Here is a 12,158-nt window from a genome sequence, read left to right as displayed (position 1 = left end):
GTCAGAGTTAAACAGATCCGTCCCCATTGACTTGCATTGTGCGTCGTGACGGATCCTTCTTGCTCTGCATCCCATGACGGAAAGAAAACCGCAGCATGTTGCGGTTTTCTCTCCGGTATGAGAACGAAACGGAATGCATTTTGGAGCATTCCGTTCTGTTCAGTTATGTTTTGCCCCCATTGACAATGAATAGGGACAAAACAGATTTATTTTTTTATTTTTTTTAATGGGAATTGATCCTCTATGACGGATCTTAATACCGGAAAATATTCACGCTAGTGTAAAAGTAGCCTAATTCTTTGCCTTCCTTTATGTTCAAATAAAATCTCACATAGGATATTGGTATGAATTAAGTTTGGGTATGACCTGGAATATGAATTTATTTAAAGGGGTTTTGCCATGACATACAATGGGGAATATCGCTAGGATATGCCCCCATTGTCTGATAGCTGCAGTTCCCACCTCTGAGACTCATACCTACAATGAGTATGGAGCGTGGAAATTAATGGAGGGCTCAAAGCACATGGGCAGCCACCCTCCATTCATTTCAATGGGGCCGCCGAAAATAGCTGAGTCCTGGCTCGGCTGTTTCCGTCTGCCCCATAAAAATGAATGGGAGCAGGGGCCGCACGTGCGCGGTGCGCTCCTATTCACTTTTATGGGAGCAACTGGGAGCAATGCTTGATGGTGGACGGACCCCAGGAAACCTGGGGTCCTGCAGCCACAGCTCTCTCTGCTCTGTTCTCCTTGTAGGTGCAGGTCCCAGAGGTGGGACCCACACCTATCAGACAATGGGGGCATATCTTAGCGATATGCCTCCATTGTATGTAATGGGAATACCCCTTTAAGGGTCTGACATATTGTTTTGGCCTGTTCTGGGTACTAAATTAATGTTGAGAGTCAATAAAGTCAGGACTTGGGGTCTGAATTTCTTTTGGGGGCTGTATTAACTGTGAGGTCTTATCTGGCGTATGAACTGATTTAGAGGTCTTGTCTGGGGTCTGGGTTTATTTATAGTTTGAAATCTGAATTAATTTTGGAGTCTGGCCTAAGGTCTTAATTTATTTTGGAGTCTGGGGTCTAAATTTATTTAACAGTTTATATTCTGAATTTATATTGTTGCATGGTCTCAAGTATGAAAGCATTTTAAGGTCTGGTTTGGGGTCTGATAAGAGGTCTAAATGTTGGGGTCTGATAAGAGGTCTAAATGTAGAGTCTGGTTTGATCAGAGGTCTAAATTTAGTCTGGTTTGAATTTTTTTAGATCTGGTCTGGCAGCTTAAGTATTCTTGAGGTCTTTTCTGGGGGATTTATATATATATTTTTTAATTGGTTTGAGGTTTGAATTTATTTCAAAATCTTCTGGGGTCTGAATTTATGTAAAGGTACGGATTCTGAATTCATTTGGGGTCTGGTCGGAGGTCTAAATTTACATGGGGTCTGGTCTGGGGTCTGAATATATTTTGGAGTCTGTGTCTGCATTTATTTTAGGGGTCTAAGTGAACAATCTAAATTCATATTGCACTTCTCATGAAGAAAGTCACAGACAAAAATGATTTCTTTTTCGGTTGCTTTTAATCAACATTATTTTGGACGCTCCCATAACTCTTCATTCCTGGTTTGTTCTCTGTCATGATGGACCTCATGTTTTGGTCCACATGAACCTGGTAACAAATTCCCTTTAATCTGGCTCTGTTAAATTATTAAACATACTCAGAAAGGTGCTTGCAATTACCCTCCATAATGAGGAGTTTGCTCCAATTACAATGTACATACTACTATTGTGGATCAGTTCAGAGAAATATTCGGGTAGTTCAGATAGTGATCTCATACATCCATATGTGTCGGTTGGTTCATTTTAAAATGTCTTGTATGTGAATACAAGCTACTAATGATTCATACAGAGTCTAATTATTAATGACGAATAAAGCAGAATAGTCTGAACCAGCATTTATCATTTATTAGAAATGAGTTGTGCAGATGTGGTGTTTATGGTTGCCAAATGTGACATGGAGAATAGATATACAAGAGTCTTGTCCAGGCTAAAGTGCTGTCCCGGGCATATCAGATGTTGCAATAAAGACTTCATTTTATGTAAATGTAGCTGTTGCTGTCCATCCCTTTATTTACAGTGCTTGTTTCCATCCATGTTCTTGTATTCCTCATTATAGGAGGCTTTAGAAAAGCAGAAAGCAGCGTTCTTGTCGCACTCACATATGTGCATCTCACAGGGGTTATTACTACCTATATAGTGGGGAAAAACACAATTAATGTATATACGTAATTTTTATAGTATAACAAAACTTCACTATAACATGCAACTACTATATGATGGTGTTTTATTGCAACCTCCAAGCTGTAATACAGCATCTAGAGATGAGCGAATTTTTAAAAAATTAGATTCGCTGGTTCACCTAATTTGATCCGAATATGTTCGCAACGAATTACGTTAAAAATCAGCTATTTCTTGGCTGCTGAGAGCCTGTATAGTGGTGCAGAACACTGTGTCTTGCAGTAACACACATAGGGAGTCTGCTTTGGTAGTGAAATAATACTGTGAGTCCTTATGACATGCAGATGACAGGGGTCGCTCTTAGAATCACTGCACACTTTACTGATTTGGACAGTCACGGGGCCAAAACTGACCAAATAACTCAAGTATGAACTCAGCCTTACAGGACGATGTTAGCGTCATGAACAAGCGCACTCCTTTTACACCGTTGCCAGCTGATTCCACATCGATGTCTACAGAACCTGTTCTATTAAACGCCCCCCCTGACAGAGTGGAGATGGTGTCAGTAGTAATTTTTTGTTGATGCCACTGATTAATTAGCCCTTCCTCTGATCCGTCAGAACAATAACCCACAAAAAACAGATCCTGTCTGTGGAGCATACTCCTTCGCTTGTTTAGCATTTGCTCAGTAATCCATGAGTATTGCTAATGCCAAAAAAAAAACAGGAGTGGATCTAAAACAGAGATGACATGTTAATGGAATATTTGCATGCCTTCTGTGTTTTGTACCCACTCCTGCTTTTGGCTACCAAATCATAAGCCAATTATGATGGGACCATACAGGCCTTAGAGCTGCTACACAGACAGGATCTGTTGTGCATCTAATTTTCCCTTCCTTCTGACAGATCAGAAGAAAGGTCAAATAAATGATGATGATAAGTGGCAGATGAGGTTTAACACTGACAAATGTAAAGTTATGCACATGGGAAGGAATAATGCAAGTCACCCGTACTTATTAAATGGTAAAACACTCGGTAACACTGACATGGAAAAGGATTTAGGAATTTTAATAAACAGCAAACTAAGCTGCAAAAAACAGTGTCAGGCAGCTGCTGCCAAGGCCAATAAGATAATGGGTTGCATCAAAAGGTGCATAGATGCCCGTGATGAGAACATAGTCCTACCACTTTACAAATCATTAGTCAGACCACACATGGAGTACTGTGTACAGTTCTGGGCTCCTGTGAACAAGGCAGACATAGCAGAGCTGGAGAGGGTCCAGAGGAGGGCAACTAAAGTAATAACTGGAATGGGGCAACTACAGTACCCTGAAAGATTATCAAAATTAGGGTTATTCACTTTAGAAAAAAGATGACTGAGGGGAGATCTAATTAATATGTATAAATATATCAGGGGACAGTACAGAGATCTATCCCATCATCTATTTATTCCCAGGACTGTGACTGTGACGAGGGGACATCCTCTGTGTCTGGAGGAAAGAAGGTTTGAACACAAACATAGAAGAGGATTCTTTACGGTAAGAGCAGTGAGACTATGGAACTCTCTGCCTGAGGAGGTAACAATAAAGGAATTCAAGAGGGGCCTAGATGTATTTCTGGAGTGTAATAATATTACAGGATATAGCTACTAGAGAGGGGTCGTTGATCCAGGGATTTATTCTGATTGCCTGATTGGAGTCGGGAAGGAATTTTTATTCCCCTAAAGTGAGGAAAATTGGCTTCTACCTCACAGTTTTTTTTTGCCTTCCTCTGGATCAACTTGCAGGATGACAGGCCGAACTGGATGGACAAATGACTTTTTTCGGCCTTATGTACTATGTTACTATGATGTCAGCCAGGTCGAAAGCCAAAATTGTGGACCAATCGTGAAGTGGGGAGGGTGGGAACAGCATGAGAAGTCCACTGAGTGGACCTATGACATACACTACGTGCAGAATTATTAGGCAAATGAGTATTTTGACCACATCATCCTCTTTATGCATGTTGTCTTACTCCAAGCTGTATAGGCTCGAAAGCCTACTACCAATTAAGCATATTAGGTGATGTGCATCTCTGTAATGAGAAGGGGTGTGGTCTAATGACATCAACACCCTATATCAGGTGTGCATAATTATTAGGCAACTTCCTTTCCTTTGGCAAAATGGGTCAAAAGAAGGACTTGACAGGCTCAGAAAAGTCAAAAATAGTGAGATATCTTGCAGAGGGATGCAGCACTCTTAAAATTGCAAAGCTTCTGAAGTGTTATCATCGAACAATCAAGCGTTTCATTCAAAATAGTCAACAGGGTCACAAGAAGCGTGTGGAAAAACCAAGGCGCAAAATAACTGCCCATGAACTGAGAAAAGTCAAGCGTGCAGCTGCCAAGATGCCACTTCCCACCAGTTTGGCCATATTTCAGAGCTGCAACATCACTGGAGTGCCCAAAAGCACAAGGTGTGCAATACTCAGAGACATGGCCAAGGTAAGAAAGGCTGAAAGACGACCACCACTGAACAAGACACACAAGCTGAAACGTCAAGACTGGGCCAAGAAATATCTCAAGACTGATTTTTCTAAGGTTTTATGGACTGATGAAATGAGAGTGAGTCTTGATGGGCCAGATGGCTGGATTGGTAAACGGCAGAGAGCTCCAGTCCGACTCAGACGCCAGCAAGGTGGATTGAGATTTACAAGGAGGGAAAACAGTACACCTCTCTGAACAGTGTCTGGGAGGCTGTGGTTGCTGCTGCACGCAATGTTGATGGTGAACAGATCAAAACACGGACAGAATCCATGGATGGCAGGCTTTTGAGTGTCCTTGCAAAGAAAGGTGGCTATATTGGTCACTGATTTGTTTTTGTTTGTTTTTGAATTTCAGAAATGTATATTTGTGAATGTTGAGATGTTATGTTGGTTTCACTGGTAAAAATAAATAATTGAAATGGGTATATATTTGTTTTTTGTTAAGTTGCCTAATAATTATGTACAGTAATAGTCACCTGCACACACAGATATCCCCCTAAAATAGCTAAAACTAAAAACAAACTAAAAACTACTTCCAAAAATATTCAGCTTTGATATTAATGAGTTTTTTGGGTTCATTGAGAACATGGTTGTTGTTCAATAATAAAATTAATCCCCAAAAATACAACTTGCCTAATAATTCTGCACTCCCTGTAGTGCTGAAATTGAAGCAGTATGAGGAGGTGGCAGCAGTATGAGGAGACCACTGAGTGGCACAATGACACAGTCTAGAGTTAGCAGCATCAGGAGAAGGCCACAGAGTGGCACAATGACAGAGTGTGGAGGTGGCGGCAGTATGAGGAGGTCACCGAGTGGCACAATGACCGAGTCTGGAGGTGGCGGCAGCATCAGGAGGTTGTCACTGTTTTCATGTACGTTTTGTATATTTATTGTTTCATAATATATATTTTCCATACACTTTCAGAAGTCACACGACCTCACACGTTGTCATTTGGTCCATACAGCAAAAGTAGTTTTCAACAACCATCAATATTATCGGAAAAAAACACTTTGAAAGAGTGGCACAATGACAGAATCTGGAGGTGGCGGATGCAGCAGCATCATGAGAAGGCCACCGAGTGGCACAATGACATATGGCAGCAGATGGCAGATGGCAGCAGTATGATGAGGCCACCGAGTGCAAGGTGACATAGTTTGGAGGTGGCGGCAGCATCCATGAGAATATATATTTCTTGTTGGAATGAAATAGGCAACTACCAACTACGCTTTAACCAGAAAACATTTAAATAGTGACGTCCATATATATTTTTCTGGTAGTACTGAAATACGCCCCTATACACTTTCACCAGAAATAACTGCAACAGTGCAGTCCGTATGTATTTTTCTTTGTTACTGAAATACGCCCGTATACGCTTTCACCAGAAATAAATGCAGAAGTGAAATGCGTATTTCTAGAATGCAGCCCTCAAAGTTAACGAGAGTGCACCACGCAGGCGAGGCTAACCTCCATTCAACTCCCATAGAGAGCTATATTTTTTGTGAAAAACACTAAATGGCATATTGTTTGGAATAATTCTTCCATATATCAGCAGAGAGAATGGGCTGTTACACCCCAGATCTGTACATGGCGCATGCGGTTAGGCCTGGTACTACAGCTCAGCCCCAATTACATATTCCTCAAAAATAACTTTAATCTTAACATGTGTGAGGAACTTTGAGTGTAATACTTACTGTTACAGGTCACAGCATTGTCGGTACAGGTGTATGAATAAAATTCTGTGTAAGGATTGTCAAATATTACATCACAGTTTTTTATTGACTTGTATTGTGAATAGCAGTCATCATGAACTTGACAACACCTGTGCGTGAAAGAACAAATCATAATGTAATACATATGATAGTTGCCAGACTGGCTTACATAAGGCTGAGTTTCCATGAGGCGGCCAAACCCCCGTCTCATCCACATTGACCATAAAAATTTGAAGTCAATACCTCTGTGAACCTACATGTTCATGCAGCCATTGACCACTGTGGAGGGCAGGTTTTTGGCCAAACAAGGCAGCCGTATCATGGCCACCTTGTGGAAACCCAGCCGTACACTTGAATTCACTTTCCTTCCCCCCCCCCCCCCGTTAAAATACTTCTATGGTTACAGCCCTTTACATGGAGGACATTCAAATAAATGGTTGTCCATGTTTGACATGGGAACCTTCATTTAAGCAGTAAGTCTTAATAAGAAAATCAATTTTTATACTAAGAAGACACATGCGTGGAAATCAACTTACAATGCAGCTTCTAAAAAAGGTGAAAACTTCATCCAACACTTAAAGGGGTTTTCCAAAACTTAAATACTGATGACCTATCCTCTGAATAGGTCATCAATATCTGATCGACACCCAGGACCCCCACCAATCAGCAGTTTGAGAAGGTAGCAGCACTCGCAGTAGCGCTGTGTCCTTCTCAGAGTTTTCCCTAGGCTAGTGACAGCACATTTATCAGTTAAATGGCCTAAGAGCAGCTCAGCCCCATAGAAGTGAATAGGGCTGGGTTGTGATACCAAGCAGAGCCATTATACAATGTAAGCCGCTGTTCTTCGTAAGCTGTGAGAAGGCTGCGGCAGACACAGGAGCGTCGGTGCCTTCTCAACAGCTGATCAGCAGAAGTCCCGGGTGTCTGACACCCACAGATCAGTTACTGATGTCCTATCCAGAGGATACGGCATCAGTATTTAAATGTTGGAAAACCCTTTTAAGTGTATACATTTTTTGTGGTTCTTAGAACTGGAGATAAGCAAGGTAAGTAATGATTGTTGGGTTGGACATTTGCTTAAAGGGCTTTTCTGAGGATTTTTTAACTATTGACCTATCCTCAGGATAGGTCATCAGTATCTGATTGCTGGAGATCCGACACCTGGGACCATCACCAATCAACTGTTTGAAAAGTCACCACACTTGCAGTAGCACCACGGCCTCCCAGCAGCTTTGCCTAGGCCATGTGACATCATGTTCATTGATCACACAACCTAGGCGCAGCTCACTCCTATTGAAGCGAATGGGGCCGAGCTGCAATACAGCGCTGTGCTTGGTGAGGTGAGAGAATGCCGTGGCGCTACTGCAAGAGTCGGTGCCTTCTCAAACACCTGATCGGCAGGGGTCCTGGGTGTCGGACCCCCACCGATCAGATATTGATGACATACATGTGTCCAAAGGATAGATCACCAGTTAAAAATCTCAGAAAACCCCTTTAACTTTCTGTCAACTAATTTAACTTTCTGTCATCTCATTACTTAACTGTACACTCGGCTTCTTTCCAGCATGAAGAAACGGCAGCATATATTTAGCAAAATATGCAAACAGGATCAGATTATAGGGATGATACCTGGTGTGTGCTCTGGGGCCACCATATTCAGGAAAAAAGCAAGAGGTTCCAACAAAACTAATTCACAGATGAGGATTAGGGGCCAGGTGGGGCACCAGGGTAGACTATAGGGCAATTAGAGAACGTTTCACCTTCTCTTGCTGTTCAGCTGCATCTACTATTATGCAGCTGAACAGGAAAAGAAGAGCACACATTGGCGAGGACTTAATAGGAAGAGCCCATAACTTGTGGGAGTGCAACAGTGATGACAGTGTGATGAAGGGGTAAGTACTAAATAAACAGTTTTTCTTCCACTGGACAGATGAAAGGACTGATTTCCTAAAAACCCAAAAGAACCTAATTAAAATGAATCATGTTTCATTTGCTCACCATAATTACACGGTTGTCAACTGTCTATACATTTTTGACCAGCCATAATGTCAGGCAGGACAAAACCTATTGCTGTTTTTTTTGTTTTCTAGAGAAAAGTTAGGAGCAAAGATGGACACTGGCAGAAGGGCTCAGTCTTTAATGGTGGCTAGTGTGATAAAACACTAGAGTTTAAGCTAACAGAGAACAAAACTGGAAGTGACTTTGCCCAACATAGGAAGTCACCATGAGATCAAGTATCAACATTTATTTCTAGAGGGTATTTCTGATGTTGAGTGAGCCGATGTCAGGACATTGTGATAGTGCGCTGAAATGTATGTGAAATGTGGCCAGGGTTTAAGATAAGCAGAGCAATGTTATTAATGTGCAAGCATTGACGTTGAGTTGCTTGGGCAACCTACGGTACATTGTCCCTTTTCCAAGTCTGTTGTGATCCTTATCTTTTTTGTGAGGTATGATATCACAAAATATATGATATGAGGTATGATATCATTTGAGCTCAGGATTTTTTGGCCAAAATGTTTAGTAATGACAAATTGCTAATAATGGTGCAAATTCATTACCACCTACTATAGTGTGTTTAACTAGGCATTTATGAATAATTTTGTATTCTGAACAAGGGGGACTAAAAACAGACTGTCCAAAAGTTAAAGTGAACATCTCACCCTGCCCACGTGACTCCTTAGCTCAGAATGAGCAGAGATTTTGATGCATAAAATACAAGTTACATTGAATCTTTTCCCACAAAACTATATATGAGCCTACTCAGCATCTCCTGCAGTATAACTTACTGCATGCACTGGATTTTCATGGTGGCAGGTTTTCTTTGAAAAATATACTTAACTGTTAAATACCCTGCCGATCCAGCACCAATGCTCTTGTTGTTCCCCAGCAGTTTTTGTTTACATGGCAGCAGTTATGATGCCAGGAAGTTTGGCATGTCCTTGCTTCTGCAATGTATTCAAACTTTGGTGCTGAAAGGGCCGGGGGTGTAACAGATGAAAATTATGTTTTTTTTCCACATGCTGCTGTCGGGATTTTTTTTAAACAATTGGACAACCCCTTTGGTTTTGAGAATTTTGTGACTCCAGAAGATTATATTGAGGGTATGATGTCTGGGTATGACCTATACAAAGGTGTGTACTGTAAAAAATTTTTTTTGTTTTCATTGTCTAGAAGAAGAGAAGGTTGGCAGCTCTGCATAGCAATGATCAGCTATGGCATGTGAGGGCTATGCAGTGTGAGGATAACCTGTTACTATGGCTGGCTAGCATGACTATATAAAGACAGCTTATTGTTAAAGGGGTTAGCTGCGTTATAGTCAAACTTACTAGCCTTCCATAAAGTATTATGTTGTATCACATTTAGTGTTAATCCTCCTATTATTTACACAAGCTCTTGACTGGAAGGTCCCCTGCTACCTATAGATGTGACATGATAAAAATGGACAGTGGTGGCCTCCGTGTCTATAGGACATGGGTGGGCAACTTGATGCACTCCAGCTGTTGTGAAACTACAACTCCCAGCATGCATACGTGATCTGCTATTTTCAGAACTCTCATAGTAATAAATGGAGCATGCTGGAAATTGTAGTTTCACAACAGCTGGATTGATGCAGGTTGATGTATGAGACATATACAATAACATCAAGCATAACTTGGTCAAACATTTGTTAGGTTTTCCACTTGCCCCAAATGCCATATATGAAAGTTTATGTGGTCTACAGAAGGTTGCCTTAGGACAATGCTTCATGGGAAATGTATGCTAAATAGCTGTACTTGAGAAAAAAATACCTCTCTAGTGATATCTATGGTTGGCCGCAGTGTGCTGTACATTAATCCAAATCTTTAAGAAGCTTTAAGAGGATCAGAATTAGGAATCACAAAGATATTTCTACTCCTATGGTTCCATATGCCCTCATATTACATAAGAGACCTGCATATATGTGTGTTGTGTGGAGGCACAAAGTCTTAAATTGCATCATGCTAGACAGTGCTATTTCTCTATGCAAATAAAAACATGGGTTACCATTGTATATAGATCCTGTAATATAGTTGTAATGCATGGTTCCTATTTGGGGTCAGGCCCCTTGTGTTACCTGTCAAGCTCATCTACTGGATTTCCAGACCCTCCGAATCCGCAGTAGCATCCATAGCCGTTGTATTCATTCAGGGGATGGCTGTTGGGTATTATGCACTTTATTATTGACCTGAACTGCACTAGATTCCTGGTCTGTGGTAGAGCTGAGACCAAAGACACTGTGGAGAAATGTGATGTTACATTAACAGCGACACCAGCAGCATACATTCTGGTATCATAAGGATCACAGACAATAGGGCACGTGAATTCATAGTTATTGTGATTTACATTGATGATTAGATTGCTCAATAAACCTCCGCCACCAATGAGATCTGCCATACTTAGAGATAGTGATCTCATAACCATTCAAGTGCTTCATAAAAATCAGAACTTGGCACAGACAAGGTTGAGAGTATTGCTATTATAATTTTCACCCAAATCTTTTGTTTCCATCATTGGCTAAATTGTGAAGGAGCATCGAAAGAGAGGAAGTTATCTGCAGTTTGTAAACTGAAAACGTGTCCAGCCTACTGTGTATAGATATCATTTACTCAACTCAAGGAGGTAAAATGAGACTGATCTACCATTATGGCTCTTCTACGCGATGTTTCCATAATTATTATTTGCATTTATTAACTTAATCTTAGAGGGGTATTCTCATCGGGGACATGGACATCCATGCACAGCTTAATCCATTCACTTGAAAAGCTTCTTGAGATAGGAGTGGATCCTAGAGGTAGGACATGAACTTGTCAAACTTTTTGTGCATTTGCCATAAATGTCCCAGATGGAAAAGTTTTTTAATTTAGCTATTATATTAGCATTTATACAATATATGATGTATATAACATGCTCTCATCAGTCCCACCGATGGATAAGTGACACCAGTGACAGCAATTCCCCATTACATTAGTTGCTTTCATTCATCATGTAGAAATATCTACTACCAATTAATCTACTGCTACAAGCGTAATTATCTGCATTATGATGACATTAGAAAAGTCAACTTAATACTATTTTAAAGGGGTTATCTGCTTTGGTAAAATTATTTTGAAGAGGTCCCCAACAATAAGCCGATCACTCGCATGTTTCTCTTCTGGGATCCACAGGCATCAGCTATATTTCATGTTAGAACATGGCAGAAAGAGTTTAATTCACCCACAGAACTGAAAAACTCACATGACGTTTAAAAGAAAGGTTTGTCTCAAGAAGATTTAAAAAAGTAAAAGTTTAAGTTCTTTTCTCAGATGTCTTACCAGCTAGAAACAAAGGCAGGAATATCCAGGGTTTCATGATGGCACATGAGGCACGCACAATGGGACACCTGCACCTTGATCTTATATTAGTTGATGGTGACCTTGGCACAGTGTTGTGCATATTGTGTCCTTAGATATGGGTTCAGTTGGTAAGACTTGGCATAAACAGCCTCGTAGGGCAAAACAATATATTTCAGAAATCTTCTACGTGAAACGGAAATATTTTATTTTTATACACTCGGTGGACACTTTTTGAGCTACACACTGATAATTTTTCAAGGCATGGATTCAAGAAGGTGCTGGAAACTTTTCCATTAAGTTACTGTTGATAGCATCCCCCCCCCTTTGATGCAGATTTGAT

The 12,158-nt window shown here is 40.8% G+C and overlaps 1 protein-coding gene across 1 annotated transcript; it reads right to left on the bottom strand.

Moving 5' to 3' along the window:
• Positions 1 to 2,121: 2,121 nt before the first annotated feature.
• Positions 2,122 to 10,880, bottom strand: LOC122920073 (phospholipase A2, minor isoenzyme-like). Its single transcript, XM_044269283.1, has 3 exons — positions 10,561 to 10,880; positions 6,447 to 6,574; positions 2,122 to 2,243 (listed from the first exon to the last, which is right to left on the bottom strand). Exons 1-3 carry the CDS (start codon positions 10,878 to 10,880, stop codon positions 2,122 to 2,124), a joined length of 570 nt encoding a protein of 189 aa, XP_044125218.1.
• Positions 10,881 to 12,158: the final 1,278 nt, after the last annotated feature.

This window comes from Bufo gargarizans, chromosome 10, assembly GCF_014858855.1.
Source record: "Bufo gargarizans isolate SCDJY-AF-19 chromosome 10, ASM1485885v1, whole genome shotgun sequence".
NCBI classification, from domain to species: domain Eukaryota; kingdom Metazoa; phylum Chordata; class Amphibia; order Anura; family Bufonidae; genus Bufo; species Bufo gargarizans.
Note: the sequence above shows the minus strand (reverse complement) of the source record. Positions and strands in the feature narration are given on the sequence as shown.

Coding starts and splice junctions, on each gene's coding strand:
- LOC122920073 (XM_044269283.1), bottom strand. CDS start 10,880: ATGGCAGATCTCATTGGTGGCGGAGGTTTATTGAGCAATCTAATCATC. Junction 6,575..10,560: donor CCAGTAGATGAGCTTGACAG/GTAACACAAGGG, acceptor TTTCACGCACAG/GTGTTGTCAAGTTCATGATG. Junction 2,244..6,446: donor CAATGCTGTGACCTGTAACA/GTAAGTATTACA, acceptor CCCACTATATAG/GTAGTAATAACCCCTGTGAG.